At 32.4% G+C, this 26,970-nt stretch overlaps 4 protein-coding genes across 6 annotated transcripts; 1 reads left to right on the top strand and 3 right to left on the bottom strand.

The window, feature by feature from the left end:
- Positions 1-590: 590 nt before the first annotated feature.
- LOC113874411 (cytochrome P450 86A1-like) lies at positions 591-2,765 on the bottom strand. The gene is made up of 2 exons (XM_027512633.1): positions 2,086-2,765; positions 591-1,479 (listed from the first exon to the last, which is right to left on the bottom strand). The coding sequence occupies exons 1-2, from the start codon at positions 2,763-2,765 to the stop codon at positions 591-593; spliced, it is 1,569 nt and encodes a 522-aa protein (XP_027368434.1).
- Positions 2,766-10,384: 7,619 nt separating this feature from the next.
- Positions 10,385-10,928, top strand: LOC113847821. Its single transcript, XM_027477113.1, has one exon. It carries the CDS (start codon positions 10,569-10,571, stop codon positions 10,836-10,838), a length of 270 nt encoding a protein of 89 aa, XP_027332914.1. The 5' UTR covers positions 10,385-10,568; the 3' UTR covers positions 10,839-10,928.
- A 4,425-nt stretch (positions 10,929-15,353) lies between these two features.
- On the bottom strand, positions 15,354-16,374 carry LOC113848022 (josephin-like protein). Its single transcript, XM_027477374.1, has 2 exons — positions 16,230-16,374; positions 15,354-16,050 (listed from the first exon to the last, which is right to left on the bottom strand). Exons 1-2 carry the CDS (start codon positions 16,347-16,349, stop codon positions 15,583-15,585), a joined length of 588 nt encoding a protein of 195 aa, XP_027333175.1. The 5' UTR covers positions 16,350-16,374; the 3' UTR covers positions 15,354-15,582.
- A 1,358-nt stretch (positions 16,375-17,732) lies between these two features.
- Positions 17,733-25,663, bottom strand: LOC113847340 (ATP-dependent zinc metalloprotease FTSH 9, chloroplastic-like). Of its 3 annotated transcripts, XM_027476374.1 has the most exons (14): positions 24,347-25,663; positions 23,151-23,216; positions 22,901-23,035; positions 22,695-22,760; positions 22,074-22,259; positions 21,906-21,992; positions 21,687-21,800; positions 21,458-21,582; positions 21,241-21,349; positions 21,044-21,169; positions 19,875-20,198; positions 19,675-19,798; positions 18,831-19,002; positions 17,783-18,738 (listed from the first exon to the last, which is right to left on the bottom strand). In XM_027476374.1, exons 1-13 carry the CDS (start codon positions 25,205-25,207, stop codon positions 18,878-18,880), a joined length of 2,448 nt encoding a protein of 815 aa, XP_027332175.1. In that variant the 5' UTR covers positions 25,208-25,663; the 3' UTR covers positions 17,783-18,738; positions 18,831-18,877. The 3 variants fall into 3 exon arrangements, with proteins under 3 accessions (XP_027332174.1, XP_027332175.1, XP_027332172.1); XM_027476373.1 differs by having other exon boundaries at positions 17,733-19,002; XM_027476371.1 differs by having other exon boundaries at positions 17,784-19,002; positions 21,675-21,800.
- Positions 25,664-26,970: the final 1,307 nt, after the last annotated feature.

Below are 26,970 nucleotides of genomic sequence, written 5' to 3'. Positions count from 1 at the left end.
GTTATAAAAATTTTAAATTATGTAGTTTTGAGCTGCAACAACTTATCTTGGTCAATACTAAAAAAAAACTAGTTGATACATATAGAATACATAGTATATATTATTCTTATGGCATGCAATATTTATAAATAATAAAAATTATTTATAATAGGTAAATATATATTTTTATATTATTTTGGTAAATAAGTGAACGTGATACACTTTATTTAATTTAATTTTAACAAATATACAAACTCAGAGAGCAAAATAACATAAATTAGGATGCCACCACTCTTCGCTTCAGGCAACATCACAATAACTAAACGTAAGATTGAATTAAAATATTATTTACAAATTATTCTCTACATCCTAATATTATAGGATTTTCTTTTCAGACAATAAAAAAATATTTTTCAACATAAACATTTTCTATTTTTATTTTCTCAATAAAAAATTAAAATGACGCAGAAATAATGATACACAAATAACAACCACCAAATATTGCAAATAAAATGTAACAAACACGTGTCCCTTTCAAATGCTTCCTGCTGAAGAAGCACACAGCACTGTACCCTCCGCATCCATAAGAGAATGACGAAAACGCCCCTCATTTACGGTGACGTGGCACTGCCTGGCCCTTCGTGAAGCTTACGTGGGTGCAAGAACAGCCGGAGCCCATTCTTCATGAACAAAGTGAGAGACATCTTCTGCTCGACCCGGTGACCGGGAACCAGCGATAGCCGGTAACGCAACAGCACAGCAGCAGCTACAGACTTCATCTGCAGGTAAGCCAAATCCTTCCCTAAACAAGTTCTTGGTCCAGCATTGAAAGCCATAAACTTAAACCCATCTTTGGGCGGTTCGAACCGGTCTCCCCGAGCCGAAACCCACCTCTCCGGTTTAAATTCCATGCAATCCTCACCCCAAATCGTCTTCACCCTCCCCGCCGAGTATATCGAATAAGTCACCGTCGATCCCGCCGGTACCACCGTACCGTCCGGCAACACGTCGTCGGCGACCGCCTGCTTGAAATCCTGGGGCACCGACGGGTACAAACGCAGCGTTTCGGCCAACGCCGCTTTCAGATACACCAACCGGTCTGCTTCGCCGAAGTCGAGCGGATCCTCCACCCACCGGCGGCGGTCTCCGCCACGCGTGTCGGCGAGAACCGTGGTTATCTCGTTTACGATCTTGTCCTCGACGCGAGGGTGGTTGATGAGGAGCCAGAAGAACCAGGTGAGAGCCACTGATGACGTGTCCCTTCCGGCAAGGACGAAGTTCAAGACGATGCGTTGAAGGACGGCGGAGGAGAAGGGGTTGCCGTTGGCGTCGCGTTTCTTCATGAAACGAGATAGCAAATCGTCGGAGGGAGTTTCCTTGCGATCCGCAACGGCGTCGTTCATGTAGGATTCAACAATTCGAAGGCTTTCCTTTAACCTCTTCTCTGGTCCAATGCACAGAAGCTTCTGGAACCTCCACACTAGACCCGGGTAGAGGAACCTGTAAACAATAGTACAAAAATAAATCTGAGCTTAGAGTGATACATCAAATTAATATTAAAATTAATTTTATTACTTTTAAAATTAAATTTCAGAGTTATCTTATGGGTAAATAACTTCATTTCAGTTGAATTAACGAACTTAAAATAATATAACTTAATTTAATTTTTTATAAATAGAATTTCATTAATTTACTTATAATATAGGATTATTTATCTCATAGAATAATTTAGATAAACTTTAAATTTAATCAAAATATATACTAAAAATATTTTTATACTATAACCTAATACTGAATTATTATATTAATGAGATTTATAAATTTTTTATAATAATCTATATAAACATTATATCTGTGGTACATTTTAATTGGTCAATAATAGAATTCTTGTCATAAATTATGTATCATCAAAATTAAACTTCATAAAATTATAAACATATCATTTTAATTTCAGAAATTACTTACAAATTAAAATGACATTACTCAAGGTCTTAAACTATAGCCATCATTTTAATTTAAAACATTTCAAAATCATTAATAAATTATGAGAAATTATAAACTGTTAACAAAAAAAAAATTAGAGTTTACGTATATTATTGTATGGACCTGTGCATGGTGGCTTCAGTGGCAGTGTCAAAAGCAACGGCGAACGGATTTTCAGGTAGTTCCGGGGAAAGAGTTTCGGGGTCTTTTCCGAACGTGAGTCCACAAATGTTATCAAAGGTTAACCGTAGAAGAAGGTCTTGCAAGTCCACTGAGACATTATCTTTGCTTGCTTTGTCTAGAATGCACCATAACCGGTTCTTGATGGAGCGGTTCACCCACCGAGACATGGCTTGTTTCAACGTTCGTGTGGTGAACTCTAGAGCGGCGGTTTTGCGTTGCATGAGCCATGTCTCTCCGTCACTGTTGAATATACCTTGGCCTAAAAGGTCATGGAACGCGGTTTGCCACTTGGGTCCTTTGGGGTAGTTATCAAACCGGGTTCGGAGGATGTGTTCAAGGTTTTTGGGGTGGCAAGTGACTGTGTAGAAGCCTTGCTTGCGAGCTAAGAAAGGAATAGGGATGATGCATGTTTGGTAGGTGGCGGAACCGCGGGTGGCACAAAGGTTGGCGGCGATCCAATCATGGACACGGTTGCGGTTTTTGAAGAGAAGTGGGAGGCTACCAACAAAGGGCCAAGCTTTTGGACCAGTTAGAGTTCGAGAGAGAAAGTGGAACCAAAGGAAATAGGCTGAGAGAGCTGCCGTTAGTGTGAGGAGGAGAGGGAGGGTTTCCATTTGCATGTTGATTGATTGATGTTATTTTGGTAAGCCACGTTATTAGCTAAAGTGGATTGTGTATTCTTGCTTATATATTTATGATAAATGATATTTTGAGAAGGTTTAGGAGAGGGTTGGTTGGAAAATTTTGGCGTGAACAACGGAGTGGTCGATGTTAGGTGCATATATCTTGTAGCACATTGCAGGAGCGTTGCTAGGGGTCGCAATGGGAATTGTAATTGACATTTCAAGCACTCATATATGATACTGGTCTCAAATTAAAAACTGATTGGGAGTTTATTAAACATTGGTGGGGGGAAATAAATTCTTTACTTATCTTGTGATATGCAAGGATTTTAGTTGTGATTATTAAGGACTTCGTTGTTTGGCCATATATATGTTTAGGAAACGGAAAATAACAATTTGATATTTATTAAATGAGTGTAAAGTTGGTGAAGAGAATAATAAGATATGCTATATGTTATATTAGATAAAAAAAAAAGAAGGAGATAATGAAAAATATAAAAAAAATGGGTATACAAATATAACAACTAATTATTATCTTGTGTGATTTTGTTTAAATACTTAGTAAAATATTTTTTTACATGTTAAAATGTGTTTATGTATTTGAATTTGATAAGATGCACGCATGTGCCAAAATATTGTGATTATAATCTTTGACAATTGTACGGATTATTTTCGAGTTTTTAATCTTTGTATTTGATTATCCTTAAAATTGGTATGAATTGCTTTTCCTTCATATTCTATGTATTAGTCTACTATTTTCTTGTTGAAAGCTTATCCTACTATACTTATTTATCTACTCCAACGGGAGTTGTGACTTCTGAACTGTTGCAGTTGCACTTGAAGAGCATTTGAAAATGAGTGTGAAAATATTATTCTAGTAAAAGAAAAGGAGAATAGAATATGATGAGCAATATTATAAGAACTTTCTTCTAATCTAGTATTTGGTTTATTTATTTTGAGTGTGTTTTTAGAAGAAAACAATTAATTATTATATACTCTATTTTAAATTGGCATTAATGAAGACTTGTAAAAGAAATTATTCTATACTGCTTTCAGATAAGGTGAAAAGAAGTTCGTTAAAATCCAAGTAAACAAATATTCAATGTGAAAAGGTGATGAAAATCTCAAATAAAAATAATTAATTTTGAAAGATAAACACAACATATTATTATAGTTGAATTAAGGTAAATAAATTATGAACTATTTTTGTATTCCTATTATTTCCATCATTTTTATTGCACATGAGTGTTTGTGGTTTTAATTTTAATTTTCGTTTGAGATATGAATACAAAGAAAAACATGAAGCTAATTCCATTCTTGTGAGAGACGCAAGAAAGCCTTATGCTTGCGCTTCTTATGCGGTAGTTTCTTTTTCTCATCTGATTTGCTTTCTCAAAATGACAAATCTTTTGTGGTGGTTTAACGTTGAAAATGACATATTAGGATGATAATTAATGATTAATTCTAGATAATGGTTGTATACGTGGCAGTGGCAATCTGTAACTTTCCGTATGTGACGTGTTGGATTGAAATGTCGTTATGCTTAGCTTCATTGAGTTTAAACATTTTAAAATAATATTTTTTATTAAAAAGTATTTACTATATATAAAATATAATATAACTTTTTAACAAAATCTTGTTATTAATTTATTGTTTAAATTTAATATTCGATTGATATTACAATTTTTTTTAAAAATTGAGACATGATTAATTATTTTAGGAGATGTGGAAAAGTTTAAGAGAATTTATGAAAATAATTTATAACTTATTTTAATAAATTTTATAATTAAATTTATATCCTAAATTTTAATATATAAAAATTATTAAACAAATACTTAATTAAATTATGTAATAAACACGTAATTAAATATGTAAAGGGAAAATTGGCACCGTCTAAATTCCTTTCCATCGTTTTATTTCTAATATGTACGGATTAGATACTAGATTCTTATATATACACCAAGTTGGGTGTAATGTATTATTATGATCATTTTAATTTTAGCTTTTATAATTGGCAGATTTGATTTTATAAAATAAGTTGAATGGATAATTATATATATATATATATATATATATATATATATATTATATCATGCATGTGCGTTAATTATATATATTTATTGGATTAAAACTTAATTTATAAGTGGTTTAGATAATAATGTGAAGATAAGTAAATTAAGACTTGTGATGGATGAAAACTATAATTATTTTTATTGTATAAGGTTAGATCTCATTCTGATATACTATGATAATGGATTTTTCTCATCAAATAACGACTCAGTTATAAAAGAGAAAGATTTTGTTCATAATATATATATAAGTATATATGCTTATGCACAGTTTGTTGTATTCTGTGCAATTTGATGTAATTATTATAGAGTTGTAAATGCTAATATAAATTCAATTAAAACTGCTTACATAAAGTAAAACATGTTAAAGCTAGTTCACTTAATATCATTAATGAATTATAAGTTGTTGAGATCTCTTAAGGTATATAGTTATATGAAATGGAGCTTCTCTTTTCAAATTCGTTTGAGTGGATACATGTAAGAATTTACCATGGCCATTGAAATATCTTAGATTTGAAGGGCAAGCTAAGTTAGATAACCAATATTATTGAAAAAGCCAACTAAAATTTTCATAATAAATGATGTTCATTTTATTTACTGCATATATAAATTTGATAAATATCGTATGAATTTCTAACCTAAACTGTCAGTGTCAGAAAGAAATGTTTGTGTTAGAGAAGTAGCTAACTATTATGGGGTCAAAAACGTGGCCAGCCTTTAACCACTCTACTCCCTTATATGACACTTCAATAAATTTTCTAAGATTTCAACGCTAACATCCTTTCTTTTCTTTGTATGGCTGCGTAGAGGGCAAGAGAAAGAGTCGTTCAAGACAGTTTATCCGCAGAGAGAAAACGAGCTTTCGCAAAATATGAAACAAGACAAATCACAGCAATACAATCTTTTACACACTTTTTTAATATATACTTTTATTTTTTAAAATAAATTATTCATATAAAAATGTGTTCCAAGTAGTATAATACTTCTATTCCACTATTAAAAAAATACTTCTAAGAAAAAATTCTTAGATTTTTTTAAAAATAAGAAAAATGATTTTGTTTTGTATCATTTAATGACAATCAACTTAGCTATTATTTCTCACTACAAGACCACTATGCATTAGATGATAACATACATCACTGTAAAAAAAATTATGTATTTAATTAATTTGGCTGAACTAAACTTTATTTGGCAAAAATTAAATACTTATTTGCATATATTAATTGTGACCTTTCATTCTAAAAGAAGTAGTTTTATGAATTAGTTTAAATGAGAATAGTTTTTAATAATTATTTTAAATTATACTATGTGATTTTTCTTGCATGTAATATTTAGTATTTTAAAATATAAGTTAAAAATTTTCAAATTTTATTTTTAATTTAAATTTTTTTTATCACTTTAATTTAGTTTCATTTATATTTAAAAGCAATGATGAAAAAAAAAATATTTTATTAAGTTAAATAAGACCAAATTAAACACATTAATATTTTTAAATTCAAAATTTTTTGAAAATTCAAATTTTAAATTTAAACTAAATTAAAAAAATTTGAATCTGTCTGTTTTGTTTTATTTAATGAAAAATTAAATAATAAGGAAAAATACATTTTACATTTTATTTCAATAAGCTGAATAGATCATATAACATAATGAGGTAGATCATATAACATTATTATTATTATTATTATTGTTATTATTATTATTATTTAATGTTTGAATAAAAATATTATTTGAAATAAATTATAAGAATAAATTCCTGATAAAATAAATGATAATAATAACTGTTATTATTGAAACGTTGCTTAATTAATTTGTATCCTTATATTTGTTAAAATGCATCAATATTATTGGTTCTGATATTTTTAATAACATTTGCACAGTAGTATTTATTTTTGGCGAGTACATTCAGTGTTAATTTTCTGGCAATTGGAATTAATTTCTTGGCAATATTTTTTCTATTTTAATTAGTATTTGTTAATTTATTTCTATTTTATAAAAAAATTAATTTATATTCTAGAATGAACCAAAATCACTATTCCATATTGTTAAATTTTTCTTTTTTTTTGGTCGTTGGCCATATCATTTAATTACCTTATTATTTACAGGTATTCAATTATGTTGTTTTTTTTTAACAAATTATGCATTACTTTTATGTCCAGTACACCTAAATACCATTTCAAGATTCAAATAGAAATATCTTAACAATATAATTTAAAATAAAAAAATTAGTTATATGATGCATTTTCTTACATTTTATTTTTAAATTACTATTTAACTTTGTTTTAGAAAAAAAAAATGTGCAGTAAAATTCTAGTTTTATAACTAATTTTGGTGGAATGCATCAAACTTCTATACTAAATAGGATTTCTCTTAATGTCGTCATATACAAATTTTAATATTTATTAAATATAAAAACTACACTAATAGTACATAAATTATTATTATTTATTTAGGTATGTTTATCAGTAATTATCAGTACACTGTAGAGAGAGTCCACGTATGTTACAACAGGTGCATGGGGACCTCTTCAATGTTTAATATTAAAGTAGTAAATGTGAGTAAAAACTAATAATTCTTTTATTAGTATATATAAAAGAATAATTAAATTATGAAGATAAATATTTGTTTAATATTTTGATAAAATATACTCAATCAAATGTAAAATATCAAATTTTAATCGTTACAAGGGAAAAAAATCAGTATAAAAAATAAATAAAATTCTACAATTTATGTTTTTTATTTATTAAAAATTTAATTTATTTTAAAGAGATAAATTATTTCTATTTATAAAAATTATTTAATTTTTATACTAATTTTTTTGGATTTTAAAATATTTTTATTAAAACTGGACTAATTTCAAGTTAAAAGAAAATAAATACAGTTTTAAATATTTTTAATTACTTAAAAGTTAATATTAAATTTTTTAGATATAAAAAACAATTAATAATTTTTATTTATGACAAAAGTGGAAACCACTTAAATTTCATTAATAATAAAAATTTAAAAATTATGCTATGAACTTTTATCTATAAAAGCTTGATATAAATTATTTATTTGGTTTTATTTCAACGTTGATGCTTCTGGTTTATTGATCTTGCCAGTCTATTATCTTGTGCTCTCTGGTTTTAACTTTGGAATCCTGTAATTGTTAATTAGCTGCCCAATGTTAAGTTCTATTCCAAATAATGCATATGACACCATTTTTCACTGTTGCCAGGCACTATCTCCCCATCGAAGAGCAAATATTGCATGCAATCTCTTTGCTGAACTCAGATCTGATTGGCCTAAAGTGCAACTTGCTTTCTGAATTTTCTTAATGGGATCTTCCTCTATAATTTTACATTCATGACCATCTCATTCAAATCTTTAAAAGAGCGAAAACAAGTGGAGATGAGTAACAAATTCTGATCTTTTCTTATTTCTTGCATGGATGTGATATTGGGTTTCTAAAGCTTCCTTAGTAGATTATAAATTCATAATATATGCCGTTAATACCAATATTAATGAGAACTTAATACGTACCTAGCTTTCCCGTTGGGTTATCATTCCTGGTGTTAACTAGAAATTGCAAAATCAAGGACAACAAATTATAAGAACAAGAAAACAAAATTACAAGGAAAGGAACGAGGAACATAAATTGAAAGAGCACAATCAAAATAAAATTCCAAAAACAGTAAATCGCACAGATAAACCAAAAGAGTATTTGCAAAAACAAGAAATTGTTAAGAACAAGATAGAGAAATTGCAAGAATAAAGAATTATAAGGGCAAGAAATAGAATGGAAGAACATGGACAAGGAATTGCAATATGAAGAAAAAAAAAAGAAATTATGATAGAACAAGAAAAAAAAAACTTCAAGCACAAGAAAAAGAAATTGCAAGAACAAGAAAAAAATTAAAAGAGAAAGAAAATTAAATTGCAAGAACAATAAATTGCAAACAAAAATAAAAAGAATAAGTAATTGCAAGAATAAGAATTACAAATTGCACGCCAAGACAAGAAATTGCAAGAACAAGAGCAAAAAATTACAAGAACAAGGACAATAAATTACAAGAAAAGGAACAACGAAGAGAAATTGAAAGGGCAGGAAAAAGAAAATGCAAGAACATGAATTCAAAATTGGAAGAACAAGAAAAAAAAATACAAGGAATGAGAAGAAGAAATTGAAAGAAGAAAATGAAATTAGAAGAATAATAAATTGAAAACATAAACAAAAAGAGCAAGTAAGAACAAGAATAATAAATTGCAAACAGAAAGAATAAATTGCAAGAACAAGAGCAAAAGAATTACAAGAATAAGGAAAAGAAGTTAATTACAAGAAAAAGAATGAGGAAAAAATTGCAAGAATAAAATAACACAAGAAGGAAAAAAATGAAATTACAAGGAAGAACAACAAGAAATTGAAAGAGGAAGAAATGAAATTGTAAGAACAAGATAAATAAACTGCAAGAACAAGAACATAAAATTACAAGAAAAAGAAATGTAAGAAAAGAAAAGAGAAAAGAAATTGCAAGAGTGAAAAAAAAACGAGAACATGAATAAGAAATTAAAAGAGGAAAAAAAGAAAGAAATTGCAAAAACAATAAATCGAAAACAGAAAACAAAATGTAAGAACAAGAAAAAGAAATTGCAACAAGAAGGAAAAAATTATAAGAACAATATAACAATGGTATGTCCCATGTGTTTTTTATAATAATAAATTTTATTTATGATAAAAATGAAAATCACTTCAACTTCATTTATAATAAAAATTTAAGAATTATGTTATGAACTTTTTATATAAAACCATGATATAAATTATTTATTTGGTTTTATTCCAACTTTGATGCTAATACTACTGGTTTATTGATCTTGAAAGTGCACTTGTCGTGCTCTTTTCGGTTTTAACTTTGGAATCTTGAAGTGTGAATTAGATGTTCGATGTTGAAATCTATTCGAAATATGCATAAGATACATCAGATACTCACTCCTCATTGAAGAGCAAATGTAGTTTCTTCCTACTAACTTATCCCTCTAGATCCACTATACACAAGACAAAAATCTTGCATCTCCTTGCTCAATTCATAAGAACCCATTTGTATTTTTTATATTGGAGACCAAAATGGGGTTCTTCACGCTGATCCCAGCATATAATGGGCTAAAGATGACTATGCAACAAGGACATCCTAATCATAGGCCTATAAAAGAAAAGCGGTGCCCAATACCCACTAATACTCAAAATAGGAGTGAGCATGCCACACGTCAAATCCTTAGCCACAGCTGCTCTTCATCTCACTTTCACCTTGCCAATGCCTGATCTTTCATTCGCTGAGAAAAAATTTGAGACTCCCACAATACAATTTTTTAACATGTATTTTAATGTTTTAGTTATTAATTAAAATTTATTAAAATTTATTTGATCACCTTCTTTTTCACTTCTAATTTAATATCTTTTACTCATAATTTTATAATTTTTAATAATTTTAATCGATAACTAATAATATGCAAAAAGTATATTTTTAAGCTTCCTCAAAATTTTATGTACCAAAGAATTTAGAAACAATGAAGATAAGACACTGGTGGAGAGGTAGTGCTACTTAGTTTTCATGTCACAATGCAAGCCAAAGCCAACGGCTCAGATTGAGTTCAGAGCAGCAGCCACAAGAGATATATCATCATTGGTACTTGGCCTTCTTTCTCCCGTATTCAAATCCAACCAAAATATTGTAGGTTGTGTCCGCTTAGCTTCTTTTAGATGGCTTCTCTGATCATGTCATTTGCTCCAGCAACAGGAACAGTGTTTGCAGCAACAGCTGCAAAGGGTGCAGGTGGTAGCAAGGAGGAGAAAGGATTATTTGATTGGATTCTGGGGGGCTTACAGAAGGAAGATCAGCTACTAGAGACTGATCCTATACTCAAAAAGGTGGAGGAAAAAAGTGGAGGCACCACCAATGGCCGCAAGAACTCTGTGACTGTGCCACCAACGAAGAAGGGTGCTTTTGGGGGGTTGTTTGCAAAGAATTGAAGGAATTTTCATGCAATTACCTTGTTCAATTGCATGCATTATATTCCTTTCCATTTAGCTTTTAATCTATTGACCATTATGGAATCTTGATGTTATGTTTTGTTCTTTTGGTTCATTGAAATTTATAAACAGAATGGTTCTCTCTGGTTCAGTTACTTACGACTTACTAACAGGGTGCAATCTGTTTGACAATTTAAACGGTGTTGCTTTATGAGGATTTTAGCCTTAAATCGTGCAATTAGCTTTAAGAACGGGTTAATGTTGTGTCAAAGAGGAGGCGTTTGTGGCTTAGGGCCTATTGTGTTTGTTGAATGATATCAGAAGCTAATATCCTTTACTCCAATTCATTTATGCAAAAGTTCCAATTAAATTGAAACCAAGTCCAAAATTATGATCAACTAGACCGGATTCAATGCCTTACAAAAGGGACAAGTATCATGATGCAAAGGACCTTCCGCTTTGAGCTTTTACTCTAACCGTTGGTCTCAAACTCTCAGATAACCTTAACACCATCATCTGTTGTTAAATGGTGAAAATAAAATCATTTAAGTTCGATACTTTTTAAGAACCCATAAGACTGAAATAATGCATTAATACAATCACTCTACAGGCAGGGATTATATATGATTCTCCAATAAGAATGTATAACCCTGTAATGTGAATTAGATAGCAAAAGATTTATTAAAGAAAGAAAATACGAATATAACAGAGATATATAGGCTAAGGATTTCATATAATCATCACATATTGTTTTACCCTTTCCAACAAAAAATCATGTTACAGTTAGTACAGCATGTGCATTAAACTTCAAATCCTATCAATCAGTGCTCACTATTTCTAATGAGGATCATAGTTTATTGCAAATGATTGACCATATAATAATGTTGGATTCCCGACAGGTAAAGAAAAACGAAAAAAAGGCAAGAGATTGAAATTCAAACATTAGAATAAGCTGAAATGAAAATGCACATGGTTGGAGATTCATCAAAAGAATATACACTGGTTCTGTTTGTACAGAAACATAAAAGGATGGCTTAGTACGTAAAGTTCCCTTCACTATGTGGTGTGGGAAGAGATGAAGATATACATAAACATGGTAGCAAGCATGTGATGGCAAGCGTCTCAAGGAGCATGAATGGAAATTTCGCGCGATGCAGGGGTTGAGGAATTTGATCTAGAAAAGGAAGAGTGGATGAACTCAATGCAGTCTTCAACAGCAGCTGTTCTATAAGAATCAGCAGATGATCCTGCTGATTTTGATCTTGTTAAGGAAGACGAGCCTCGGTGTAACGATCTCCTTGGAATCAAGCGTAGAGCGCTTGTCACTTTTCCTGCAAGATCCTTGACAAGTTCAATGGGAGAGGTCTCAGGCTGCCATGGAACTCTGAACATGCAGCTCCTCACTTGCCGGTTTCTTGTTGATTTCCTATTAGAGTTTTGTCTCAAAGACATGCTTGTTTTCTCATTGAAATAGCCAGTGTGACTCATTCTGTTTCTTATTCTTGTTTCTATGATGATAGCATAATATGCAGGAGAATGAGAGAGAGAGAGAGCAAGGAGAGACTGTGTATGTGATGCTATTGAAAGTTGAAAGGTGAGACTTAGAAGCAGAGTAGTTGTAGAGGTGGGAAGTAAGGAATGAGGAGGTTCTTGTGTGCTTGAGTGAGAAACAAGCATTTATAGGACTATTTCACTATTTCTCTCGTGTGAGTATATTTATCATGATAGAACTGGGGAAAAGTACAAACAAAGAAACAACAATAACCAAGTTTATTTTTACTAAATGAAATTGGTTACATAAATTAAACGAGTCATAATATTTTATCGTGAATCATGCTTATAAATAAATTATTGACCTCTAACTCCTTAATGATTTTCCTTCTATAGGTTTACCTTTCGTATGATCTACTCTTCTAATGGAGCTTCTAGTGACTTTCTGTATACATGTCCAAAAATTACCAAAGGCAATAAAAGTACAAAGGAAAGTTCATAAAAAGATTAATGTAAAAAAGTGACATATAGGAGCATTTGAGGCGGTGAGAAAGATGTATATTAAAGGTGTAGAAAGTAGCAGATACACTTGCCCTCTTTATTACTTTCTATTTAAGATGCAGTACCACCCTGTGACTTTGCAGAGCACACGCTTATACTTTTCCATGTAATGGAGAAAGAAGCGGTATCTAAGATGAGTAAAATCAAAGATAGCAGGAATATTTTTAGTTTAAAGCAATTGAGTCATCATTCCAAACCCAAATTCATCCCACCCTTAGAGCAAGTAACCCATATAAATATAAGGAAGGTGGGGGCTACACTCCCTCACTCATTACACTGAAGATGCTAGCAGCAGCAGCACTAGAATTGCTCCATTATTTATTTGTTAATTCTTTCCTCAAAGCTCTAAGTGCACACGGCCAACCATTTTGCTCCTAAATATTTTATCTATAATGAATAGGATACAGTGTGAAGTTTACAAGATATGCTGGGTCTTCATTTAGCAATGGAAAATGAAAATTGATGTTTCTATGTTAAAATGCCATAGCTACTTCAACACGTTGCTTAAAAAATAAAGGGTATGAATGTGTGTTATTCTTGTTTTATTATATATGTAACAAAAAAAGGTAAAATGATGTAATATCAAATATCCAAGATCTAAATTTAGTGGCAATGTGGAACTTACAAAGTTTAAAATAAAAAAATAGTGTGAAACTTCCAAAGTTAAAAATAAAATATGATATCCAGGATCTTTTGACTAAAAGAAAGCAAAAGAACGTCATCTAGCATGCTTTTGAGGATATAAAGTCACCATCAAATTTTCTACTGATTGAGATGAACAAGGGTCAATACATGGTGTGAAACTTATGACCACATTGGAGCTCCTTGGGAAATATGCGGCGATTTTTAGTATTATGCAGCAAATGCAGCACAACAGTTGAGTTACCCTTCTTCCTTCTATCAGCAAATTATTAGCACATATGGTCAAAAGTGGACCACATGCCAAAAGAAAAAGGTAGGGGTTTGATATTCTCCACTTAGATGTTGAAATGATTTAATAAATCAATCTATCAATCATGAAATGGAGTGGGAATATGTTTTAATAATTAGGACACTAAATCTACACCAACTGCTATTTACAAAATGAGAGCATCACTACGACTTTCCGACCCCCCCAAGGACTTTGAAAATACAAATAAAAACACCACTTAGATTAACCCTCCAAAAATTTGATCCTTTTTCATTTGCCTTTGATAAGAACAGATGCATGGTGTAGTGAGACAGACAAGCCAAATAGTATCACTTAGAACTGAACAATAGGAAGTAAAAAATGGGTATGACGCTTTGTTTGGAAGATTGAGGCATAGATTTGGACATTATAAGAGATATGCATAAGAATAACGATAGCTATAAAATGATGATTTCTTCTCTTCATCCATTCGTAGATGGCTATAACCTGTGCTATCTGTTAATATATCTCATATTTATTAAGAATAAGACCAAAATACTTTTTATAAACTCAGATAATCCTTCCTTTTTTAGTTAACTTTTGAGAGTAAGTAACGGTCAGTTTTTTGATATAGTATCAAAGTCTACTCAATCTTTATGTTGAATCACTCGCAGATGTCCAGTCATATAAAGTTCACACATTGGATATTCAATCCTAAACAGGAGGGAGATAAGATGTCCAAAATTGGCTAAAAATAAGGCCAAGATGCTGAGACTTGCACAATCTTTTTCTTTTGAGCAATTGGGAATGAGTTACGTCTATTTTTCTAATATTATCTAGCAACTTCCTTTCATTATGTATCAAAATCATGGGATAATCAACATCAAAAGGATATGTAATTACAAGAACTTGTAGGAAATAGCAGAAAATATTTTACAAGTTGCAATTGTAGAAGAAATTGAAGTTACACATGCAGCCTACACAGCCTACGTGGTTATAAAACAAAGATATTTTTATTCCGTGATGATAAATATGCATATGCTACCATCTTAGGTGGGTTTCCTCAGCCACAAAACCAAAACATCAAATAAAACCTTTAGCAGGATCTTCACTCATCCACTCTAATGTATGCAGCCCACATGACTTTAAATGAAGACAAAAAAAAAACACTGGTTTTTACTGGTGTAATGAGGAATCTATACTCAACTAGGAAATCTTCACCTTGATAAAACTTCGAGTAAAGATGCATCTTTCATTCAAACACCTATATGAACCAGAGGAGTAAGTTTCTATGATAGTATCTCCGCCTAATGCTGATGTACACAATAGTCTCTTTCCACTATTAATAGTAACTGCTTAAATAGCAAATTTTGCATTTTTTTACAACAGTTAAAGAAAGAAAAACATATAAGCCCCGGAAATTCAGAAAATCAATCGAGAAACATTGCCTAGTGATAAGCAACAGTTCTCAGGAGAAATGCACACAATGATTACATACTACCACTTCCAACTCTTTTCAAAATGAAGTATCAGAGCACACAGTAAGTATCTAATGGTTCAAAGGTGCAGTGCAGATCCAAGACACACAATGAAGCTTGCATTTAACAAGTGCATTAGAGAACACTATTTCTTATTAAGAACATCCTCCAGAAGCAACTTTTTACTGTTATTCACAAAACAAACTCGCAAAGAATCATCGAAGACACAAGGAAAAACGTAGCTACGTTCTCCGTTGAAATGCTATTAGTCTTGTACTATATACAAGCACATACACAATCACTAACAAACATTCAGCGAAAAATTTTAAGCCTGTTTCTCATTCATGACAATCAAAACCTCCCCACCATGAGCCAATGTAAAATCCAAGAAGTCCCTTACTTTATCTGTGCCTAGAAAAGGTTGAGGGGCAGAAAGATCACTGTCCAAGTTATACCAAACCCCATCAATCTTCCTCAATGTGATCCAATGCCTACTTCTCCAAATCCCACCAAACCTTTTCACTGATACATTTATCACAATTCCCATCAATACATCTTCAGACGCATCGAGATCAATGGAAGATGCTCCATTTCTACGATCATGCCAAACCACACTCTTTCCTTTCTCTTCCAAAGCAGCAATTAGAACATTTATATCGTAGTTTCCAGTCAAGGCATTATGATGAGGTTTGAAAAGGATAGATAATGGTGTCCATGTTTCTTTGTTGAAGTTATCAAGTGCCAGTCTTTCAGAAATTGCATTCAATTTTGCTCGAGTGAAAGCATCCTTTTGCTGATTGGAGAGAAAGGGAAAAAACCCAAATGCAGAAAGAGGCATAAATGAGTAAAATTATGAAAAAAGAAAAGAAATTTAAAATTAAAAGCGTGACATGTTTGATGGGTAGGAATGAAATTGAAGGATGAGTGATTGGTAAAGAGAAAAAGTGAAAAGGGAAGAAAGTAGAAAGAAACCTGAAAGAGGGAGTTGAGAGAGTGCAAGAGGCAGAACTGTAACCTTTGCCTTTCGTGATACACATCGGAATCCTTGGTCGCCATTCTACTTGTTTCGAATTTCGATGTTCTAGTTCTCATGCTGCGTTGAAATTTGATACACGTGCACTGAAGTGAACCTAGGTTAATTATCTTTTCTTTTTATTTTTTGTTCAGGGGTTAATTTTCTTTTTGTTATTTGAAGAAAAGTTCTCATAGGGAGAACAAACAAGGCCCAAAGGCTGAAACAGCAACACAAACAAGACTCGAATGTTCCTTTAGTATTTTGTTTAGATATCGATAAGCCAGAATGTTTTGTTTTGTAATGTTTTATTATATATAGCATTGTAATATTTTTAGCGTAATTTGATTACTCTTATATAAAGTCATTAGGCATCAGTTTAATTCTAAAATGCATTATTAATGACTAAAAAGAGAAGAGACTTATATGTGGTTAATTATATATTCTATTACAGGAAAAAAATTTTCAGTATTTCTGGAGCATATATTCCCTTTCTTTGTATTGTGTAGTACACTTATATATGCTTAAATTTTTCCTAATTTAATTTTTTAAAATTAAAAATAAAGAGAAAGTTACCTAATAAAAAATATAATTGAAGAGAGTGTGTACTTTAGCTTTCCTTTTTTTATTAATTTAGATTCGGACTTGACTTTAGCAAGCAGGCTTTTCTAGGCTTTTGTATCTCTCTAGCCTTGTTGTATTGCTGTTGGGCCTTGGGCCTCCGTTTTCCCCTTCCGGGTGCTTCACTTTCACTCTCAAGATAAGAGAGAGAGAAATCTCAGGAGTCAAAGCAAACGAAGCAGATTGGTACCTGTGGATAGAAAAACTGAGTAGAGAGAGGTCTTAGGGTTGCCAGCATTCACAATGCCTCCTCACATGGAATCAATATAATTTTTTTCTCTTATATTAATTAATCTTACTTTAGAATAGCTAAATTCATAAAATCATGTTACAATTTGGTATGTGGTTTCAATTTTCATCCAAGCTCTCACTTTACTTTTAAAAACAATTCTAGTATTCAATTTATTTATAAATTATTCCCTGTTGTGATGTTAGAAAATTTGTAAATCCTATCATTTTCTTCCCAAGAAAAGTACTTACAAGATTACAACTCTAATAAATTCTTTTAAATTATTATAATCGTAGTGTTCCAAACGGGCATTAAGATTTAAAATTGGATTACCAAAGATCAGGGCATGGGATGTAGTTGTTTATGGCTAAACCAAGTTTTCTCTAAGAACTCAAACACTTGCATTTTCAATGTTTATTATTTTCCAACGATCTTTTAACCTTTTCAATATTTGTACGTTTGTAACCTATAAATAGTGTACAACAGGTTAAAAAAAACCAATATTTAATTAAAAAGACGTACCGTAGCAGTAACTGGCCAATGTTTCTGAGCGCCGAGATATTTGTAAGGTAATATTATTTCCTTTGATTTCCATATTAACAAGAAGAAAAAACAAAGAAAAGGTTTTCAATAATTTTCATAATGCCACCAGGGCCAGGCAGCTGTACACCAATATTTCTCTCCACTTGCAGTTTTGATTGTCTAAGCTCTTCTGAGCAGTACTATGATTATGGATATTATGAGATAATGATTTAAATGATATGAACATGACATCGGAACTTTCCAAAAAAATTGAGCCACATGGGATAATGGTCCACCACAAGCCCATCACAAGCCCATTGCAGGTTAGTTTTATATTCCTCCTTTTCCAGTAAAGTACAAAAAAGTTGCATTCGTGGAACACCAGATATTTTTCGTTCTCCCTTAAAAAATATCACAACATCCTACTATATATGAATACAAATTAATCTCAATGATTCACCCTAAGACAAAGTACTAGAAAGAGTCTATCCTTGTCACTGCTTACCTTAATGAAGTTCTGAAAGAAAACAAAAAAAAATGATGCAAAGTCAACAAATTATAGGGTCAATTCCTCCCCTTTGTCTTTCTACCCAAGATGGGGTAGGGGGGAAGAAATTCTTCTTAAAGTTATCTCTCTTACAATATGGTAGATCCCACGTGGTATTATTACCCATCCCAAAATTTTTACTCAGTTGACAGCATATCTGAGAGATGTTGCCCCAATACAATTGCAGTTGTTGGATGGCCCTGCTTTGATGGGGAGGATTTGAAATCGGTCTTCATTCTTCATTACTATCCATTTTACTTACAATATGGATAAATATTTTGGTGTAACATATAGCAGAGCTCTATATATTCCACAGAATCATAATGTATACAACTATATATCAATTACATTTGCAAACAGTCACATCATGACTGAAATAATAGTCAATAACTCAATATACAACAAATGCAATTACCAGTATATATGTAGTTGGTGAGAGGAACTAGTATGCATTTCTTCATCTTTCTTTTTTCCCTATGGCTTTGGATGAGTGAATATGAGTTAACACAAATAACAGGCTGGCTGTGTTAAAAATGATGCCAAAATTCACCTTACAGGAATTTACAGTGTTGTAAGGGTGAGTTCATGCTGTTTTGAGATATAACTTCACTGGCTTTAGTCAAACGACATCAAAAATCATACCTCGAATCCACTTGACATTGGTAGCATAATACACAACTCTCAACTGTTCAGGAACCTGTCTGCAATGGGAGGAGAGACGCTTGCTTGCCTTCTATAAAGATTGCAAGCTCTGTTGGTGCAACCACCAATCTTAACCACTTCTGTAGCTCTTCACCCTCTACTTTTTCTTTTTCTGAAGAATAAGCAATATTAGAACACCATGGCTAAGCAAAAACACCGGTTCAACATAATCAGTGTCTAGACACAGTTGACAAAAGAACAAGATGTTGAAATCAGAATTTCCCTACTCCCTTCACATGATCATTCTGTTAAATATAAGTATAGCCTTTAGGGTGGAGTAAAGTTCAATGCCCAAATCTGCAATCTAATCATCCATGAAATTTCAATTGAGAGCATGAAACGACATAGAAGTCTTAATATGCTACGCACAAGACCTATTTTACAGTTAAGCCTTAACCCTAAGCCTAAATAAAAATAGGGAATGTATATAGTGAGAACAATTCTCATTATAAGATTATGAGAACATTAAATCTGGATCATACAACTAAACATGGAGTCAAGATTAAAAGTTTGGTAGTGGTCACATGACGACTTAAAAAAGTAATGTGCATTTTTCTTTTAATCCTAACTATTTAAATAAAACCTAACAATTTATTTTTATTGTTCTAATTCTCTTAAACAAGTGTTCTCTCCCAACATTAAAAAAAAAAGTGTTTTCACAGTCATTTCTTATATATATATATATACAAGTAAAAAAAAATATTGAGTATTCATCATTAATATTTAGGAAATCAACACAAACCACTCCACCAATCACCAAATATAAAATACAGCATGCATTTACCTTCCAAATGAGCACCAAGACCCTCCAGAACAGTAGGATTAGCCCGCACAATGGAAAGTGATACATCCAGTGCAGACTGCAGCAATGCTTTCACCTCTCTCTGAACAAGATCAACAAGGTGTCCCTGTTGTATTTAGATTAAAATCAGCATATAGTACAGTTAGAACGAGAAGAAGAAAAAAGTAAATGAAATACAGGACCTGATCCCTTCCCCAAGGAACTGATCCCCCAGACTCATCAATTCCACCATTAGAAAGAGTGGCAATTGACACAGGGCCTATTGTCTGATTAAGACCATATTCAGCGATAGCTTTGTATGCCATGTCAGTTGCTCGCCGTATGTCATCAAGTGCACCTGTTGATACTCGACCAGAATAAACAACTTCTTCTGCTGCACGTCCTCCAAGAAGGGTAACCAAGCGTCCACGCAACTCATCAATGAAAAGCAAGTATCTGTCCTCATTTGTTGGAGGAGTGTAAGTAAAGCCCAAAGCCCCTCCTGACCTCGGCAATATGCTTAATTTCTAATAACATACACAAGATTAAGCATGAATATCCTTATAGATTACCATTATAAACAAATGAGAAACATAACAATGATTTCCAATACACATGCAGGCTACAATTTCCAAACAAAATTTTGCAAGTATTGTCTATTTCCATTTCCATCTATTTATTGCCACTCCTTTTCAACTAAGTTTTATTTAACTTTCCTAAAATAACCTTCACTAAATAAAGAGGAAACCCTGAAATTTATCCTCCAAAGATTAGTGTGTCACCATATCACTCTTTCAAAGATTTTTCTAATCAAATTAATCACTCAAAATAGCAAAATAATAATAATAAAATTATGTCACCACTTTTATCCTTCATAAAAGACAAATGTAGTGACATTTAGATGTTTGAGAGATTATGTTGGTGACCCAAATCTAAGGAAGACTAATATCATGACGCATAATATTTGAAGGACCAATATACCAGGTTACTCTTAAGTATTCCTTATTATATTACAAGTTAAAATAGTTGTCCATTGCCACTCTTATCTAATTAAATACTTGTTGGTAGTAATTATAATTATTAGTTATTTTTTGAAAAACAAAAAATCTTTTAACATGTTTTCAATAGTTTACTTGTCCAGATAACCAAAAATCAAATAACCTAAACATTATGATTAAAATTACAATCTTATAATCAGAGTCTATATGATGTAGAAATCATCAATCATCAGAGTAACTTTGAGAATATAAGCACAGTTTCAAAATTGTGATAATTCCAAAAAATCAATTACAAGCATCATCAACATATCTGAAATCGTGTAATGACAATGCAATATTTATATAGCCAAGAAAAGAGCATCTTCCATGTTTACCTCAACGCGTGGCTGTCCAGGAAGAAGATTTGCGACTGCAGTACCCACTACAGCATGACCAGCTTCATGCCGTGCAACTACAGCCTTCTCACTTCCTTTCAACTTGGCAGTCTTCTTTTCTATGCCCTGAAACAAGAAACTTGGTTCATATTTATCCACAATAGTTATCCAAGAGCCCAAGAGACATTGAAACTTACAGCTATTGATCTTTCCACCGCTTGGATGAAATCAATTTTCTCCACGACAACTTTGTTTTGTCTTCCAGCCAATAAAGCAGCCTCATTTACTAGGTTTGCAAGATCCGCCCTTCAATGGTGTACCAATGAACCATACCATGTGTCGGATTAAAATTTCAGTCCGATCAATTTTTGAAGTATCAAAAAGAGTAGTGTAAGAAGGAAATAGAATAATTACCCTGTGAAACCAGTGGTCATACAAGCAATGTCACCAAGGTTAATGTCTTTAGCTAAAGGAAGTTCTTTCTTGGAAACATGAACTTTTAGGATAGCTTCTCTTCCAATCCTGTCGGGTGTTTCCACCTGAGGATAAAACAAGCAATTTTTGCTAAAGATATGCAAATTTGTTGTCTTTTAAAATCAGTACAAAGCAAAAGGCGGTAATGCATCTAAACTGGAATCCAGACCACAACAACTCGATCAAATCTTCCTGGTCGGCGGAGTGCAGGGTCTAAGACGTCTGCACGATTAGTTGCTCCAAGAACAATTACTGCAGAACTGCTGTCAAACCCATCCATCTCCTATAAATCAGTTTTAACACATTAGCCTCATTGTGACATAATTCTCTCTCTTCTCCGCTCCTTTTAAACAATCACGAAAAAAAATGAATGCAAAAGAATGCTAACAGTGAGCAGCTGGTTCAAGGTTTGTTCTCGTTCATCATTGCTGACAATGCGAAATTTACCATCACGACTTTTAGCCACAGCATCTATCTGCATACCAAAAGAAAGTTTGATTGATTACACAGTAAAAATTGAATAAAAATCTTACAGAACAAAAGAACACATTCTTACCTCATCAATAAATATTATTGATGGCGCTTCTTTCTTTGCCCTTGCAAAGAGATCTCTTACACGGGAAGCACCCATACCAACATACAATTCTACAAACTCACTAGCAGAACAACTTATAAATGGCACATCAGCTTCCCCTGCCACAGCCTTTGCTAGTAAAGTCTTACCTGTCCCAGGAAGACCCACCTGTAAGATAAAAACAATGGATATTTACTACCTATATGTCAAACTCTAACAATAAGAATACGAAAAAAATAACTCAGCTATAAATAATAACATACGAAATACAAGCACAAAAAAGCAGGAAAGGTGTAACTTGTAAGTAGAAACTATTCAAGGGTTTATTCCAACAAGCACCAGTTCAATCAAACAAATTAGTGATCCAATTTTTTGCAAGGTAATAATTATGTAAATATGAGAAAGAAAAGTTCATATAATAATATAGAAAGCTTTGCTGGACTTTAGCTGAAAATATTATCAAAAGACATTTCTCATATTTAAGCCCTTCCCCAAGCAAATATCCATAACCATAAAGTGTTTGCTGGTTGACCCTCATGCTCTCCTCCTGGGATCATGAAGTCATTCGGTATTACTTATAAAATATCTCTGGCTATCACTCACCAAGAGAACGCCTCGGGGAGGACGAGCTCCAAGTCGTATATATCTGTCTGGATTTCGAAGAAATTCCTGGCAAAAGAACATCAGCATACTAAATTACTTCCCTATATCTCCAAAATAATAACATAAAAGGTAAATCATAAAACAGAAAGTCTATACAGCCTAAAGGTTGTAAGTGCTGAATATGAGCTGAAGAAAGTTCAGCCTACCACAATCTCTTCTAGCTCCTCTTTAGCCTCATCAACACCAGCAACATCAGCAAAAGTGATCGTTTCACCTTGTTCAGATGACTTTGTACCAGCAGACGTTCCTGATTTGCGATTCCTAATCTGACCGGCTGTATGCTGTACATATCATTTGATTACTCATAAAACACTGTTTTAAAGGTGTAGAAAGCATAAGTTGGATAAGAAGGCCAAAGAAAATAGAAACTAAGAGATGGAAGGAAATCAAACTCACCTGAGAAAAGCTAACAGGGAAACGATGGAGAAGCCCTGCGAGCACAGCACAATAAAACAACGCTATCTACAAATATGAGAATGAAATCAGTAGCATGTCACATGACATATAGTTTCAACCCTGATAACCAAGGAAATATGTAATGAATGGAATAGAAAGTTGAATATCATAAACCATTGAGACATCATAACAAATACCAAAAATTAGGGTACTAATAAAAGAGACTGTAATCCAATCATATACTACAACATCGCATATTTAACAAATGTGAAAGGTATTTTGTTACCGCAGGCAGATTTACCTCATGAAGCTAATATAAACATTTTCTTCTACTAATCACCAAAAGAAATCAGTTCTTTCCGAAAATTATTATTTCAAATTCTCAAAGTACAAAATTTATAGTTTATGACCATAGATAAACCATATAAATTATAATTTGTTGAGCTTGATAATTTTTATAAACTAAACCAGTCACTGGTTATGCATAACAGTAAATTCCAGTTACCTTTCTAATAAAGCGAAGAATAAAAAGAGTTTACCATGAATACTACGTAACAAGTTGGCAGGCCAAAAACATGGCACAAGAAAAAAATTAATGAAACAGCATTTCAAACAGCAGGGCGAGGTGGTCATGTGTTTCCAAACATTATACTTCTTAAATGACAGAAGGTTTGGTGAAGACTAGAGTAGTACGTCCAAGTTTCCAATGGCCCTTCTAGAAGTAGTGAAAATTTAAGGAGAAAACCATTGAGCATTCACACAGTTTTCAGTGATTCGATAAAAGATTGGAATCGGACAAAGAACTGCAACTTTTAGTCCTGCTTTGGGTCTCAGAAGGTTTGCTCTAAACAAATGAATATATTATATATTAAACTTCAAACCACCAGCCCCCTCCCAAGATCACCCTCATCATAATCTTAAGCAAACTCTGTTGAGGTAGAAAGCACAGATACAACATGGAAAAGGGATACAACAAATTTAAAAATCATAAGTCACAACGTATTTACAACACAGGATATAAAATTAATCTACAATTAACATATCATAAACAAAACATAAATCACAAGAGAGAATTCATGCTCTAAAAATGAGCATGACTAATTATTGTAGTTTACCAAACCGAATTGACATAAAAGTTTTAACAAAAAATGAAAATAAAAAAAATAAAATGCAGACACAAAATGCAACACGCTTACCAAAGCAGAGTTGAGGAATCCACCAGACCTCTTATCCGGTGACCCAAACTCCACCTCATTTTCCATCATCTTCTCATAAGGTGTTCTTATATCACTAGGCCTCGTAGTAGTGTACACAATCCTCTTGGTAGGAGCAACACTCTTAACCAAAGACTCTGATTCCTGCTGCAACTTAGAAGAAGAAGAAGAAGAAGGAGGAGGAGAAGGAGAAGGAGCAACTTCACCAGCATCCACGTCAGACTTCAACTTGAACATGATGTGGACCCCATCAACCTCCACCTTCTGCACCTGATCACTATTTATCTTACTCAAAAACTCACTATAAGGAACACTAACAAAAGAGGTTGAAGCCCTTGGCTCGGAGCCAGGTAAGGGAATCCCAGGCCTAAGCAACCGCATAACAAAAACCACAATCCCCAACTGCAAAAGCAAAACCCCAACCTCCTGAGCCTGCACAATGGGTTGCCACCGCCACTTCCTACCCTTCGAACCTAACCACCACCACCACCAACCCTTCCCTTGTTTCTCCCTCCTCCGGTTCGAACCCGACCCGCTCGAACCCTTATCCACTCCTTGACCCTCCCCGCTCTTCTCGCCGGAATCGCTTTCTTGCCCGCCACTAGCCCTGGTGGCGCCACCGTGAATCCTCTTCAATCTCAACCCTCCCCACAAATCGAACCTTCCCGAGTCCCTCCATAAGCTCGGAACCCTAACGGGCACCGAATTGGGGACAAAACGACACGCGTTTTGGCGAAACGGCGTGGAGGGTTTTCGCCAGCGGTGGAAATTGGATTTGGTGGAGTCAGAATTGAGATAGATTTTGGTGTATGTTAAGGGAGATAAATACTCCAACGCTGACATTGGAAAATTAGAGAGAGACCCAAAACGTGAAAATCAAAAGTTCGAATATCTTCTTCGCGTTTGCGTTCATGTGCGAGTGTGAATATATGTGGGTGAGGTTCGTAGATAATTTTTTCTGGTTTCTGAGTGCCAATGGTAGCAGAAGAAGGAAGAGAGAATGAGGAAGAGACAAGGTGATCCGACAGGAAATGGTGGCCGTTCGATTCAGAAGGGCACAAGATCTCAACCGTTGATATTGACGTGTTGTGTTTTTTAAAAAAATAAAAATAAAAATTGTTTGTGTTTTCTGATGATTTGATTGTTTGGTTAGTTTGTGGTACTGGTTGTGTGGGGGGGAGGGATTTGCTGCGGTGCTATGTACCGGAGTATGTTTTGGGTAGGTTGTGGACTTCACACGTGTTGGGTCGTCACAAGATGATATGCGTGCTAAAATATTTTAACATTTTATAAAAATTGTATTTTAAGATTTTTTAAAATGTATTATTAGACATACATTAAAAAAATAGATGAAAATTTTTAATTTTTTATAAAAAATTGATTAAATTTCACAAATTAAAAAAAAAGTACTCAAATTAATTACTTTAATATTTTAAAAAAATTAATTATAATATTTCAAATGTATTTATAATTAAAATTAAAATCTATTATTATATTAATTATTTAAAAATTTATAAAATAAAAGATAAATATGTAAAAAAATTAAAAAAATACTCAAAATATTTTGTAAAATGTTTTTATTAAAGAAAAAATATTTAACAAATTCTTATTAAAAAAAGGGTAAAAGAAGTATTTTTCAATCCTATTAATAAACAAAATATTGGGTTTATATTGCTTATGTATACCCAATCACATGTAAACAGCAGTTATTAAAAGATATATTTTTATATAAATAAAAATTACGAAAAATAACGTGACTATTTATATAAAATATATATAATTAAAACGATATGTTTATAAAGAAATAATGTAAAATTAGAATAAAAGTAATTCTTCATATAAAACATTAAGCAGAAAGGTATGACTATGTATTGTGGAAACATTACTTAAATTAGCATCACTTTATGAAATAATATCAATTAATTCAGGTGACTTTTCATAAATATACACAAAGTGGCTATTAAACAAAATTATTCTTCAAGTTTAATTAGTACTGAATTTTTATTCATTTTTAATTCATTTATATATTTATTTGTCTTTAGTTTTATGCATATGAAATAAAGTTAAAATTACCATTATATAGAAATTATTGTTACCACGACTTGAATTTTAAAAGTGCAAAAGACATAATTAAAAGTTTTTAATATTATACTATGATTATTAAAGTACCGGGTATCGGACGATTTGAGAGGGGTTTAGACTAAAAAATAAAGAACTGTTTTAACCTAATCATATAATATATATTAATTTCGACTGAATGAATAATTGGATTGATTGGATTTCAGGTTAAGCTCGTGAGTTGATACAAATTATAATAAAAATGTGTCTCAAAAATTAGTTTTTCTTTTTTTTTTTTTGCTAGTCCCACCATTAAATACTGAAACCATATTCATGTTGGCAAACTCCATTAGCGATGTCATGAGCCTGTAATTGTAGTTAAGTGAGACCATAAAAATTAAAATTCTAAAAAGGTTGGTTTGATTTGAAAGAGTTGATTGCGATAAAAGAAACATTAGAACTAAACTAGAATATAGTCAAAATTGTGAATCAATTGAATGCATGCAGTGGTGAAAGCTAATAAGCATAGTCCACGTATTTGTACTAGA

The sequence above is a fragment of the Abrus precatorius genome, unplaced genomic scaffold (assembly GCF_003935025.1).
Source record: "Abrus precatorius isolate BTA unplaced genomic scaffold, Abrus_2018 Scaffold8, whole genome shotgun sequence".
Lineage (NCBI taxonomy): Eukaryota > Viridiplantae > Streptophyta > Magnoliopsida > Fabales > Fabaceae > Abrus > Abrus precatorius.
This window is presented reverse-complemented; position numbering and strand designations above follow the sequence as displayed.

Coding starts and splice junctions, on each gene's coding strand:
- LOC113848022 (XM_027477374.1), bottom strand. CDS start 16,349: ATGAGAACTAGAACATCGAAATTCGAAACAAGTAGAATGGCGACCAAG. Junction 16,051..16,229: donor CTCTCAACTCCCTCTTTCAG/GTTTCTTTCTAC, acceptor CTCTCCAATCAG/CAAAAGGATGCTTTCACTCG.
- LOC113847821 (XM_027477113.1), top strand. CDS start 10,569: ATGGCTTCTCTGATCATGTCATTTGCTCCAGCAACAGGAACAGTGTTT.
- LOC113874411 (XM_027512633.1), bottom strand. CDS start 2,765: ATGCAAATGGAAACCCTCCCTCTCCTCCTCACACTAACGGCAGCTCTC. Junction 1,480..2,085: donor ACTGAAGCCACCATGCACAG/GTCCATACAATA, acceptor TATTGTTTACAG/GTTCCTCTACCCGGGTCTAG.
- LOC113847340 (XM_027476371.1), bottom strand. CDS start 25,207: ATGTCAGCGTTGGAGTATTTATCTCCCTTAACATACACCAAAATCTAT. Junction 22,260..22,694: donor CTCCCCGAGGCGTTCTCTTG/GTGAGTGATAGC, acceptor TTTATCTTACAG/GTGGGTCTTCCTGGGACAGG. Junction 19,799..19,874: donor TTCCTTGGGGAAGGGATCAG/GTCCTGTATTTC, acceptor TAAATACAACAG/GGACACCTTGTTGATCTTGT.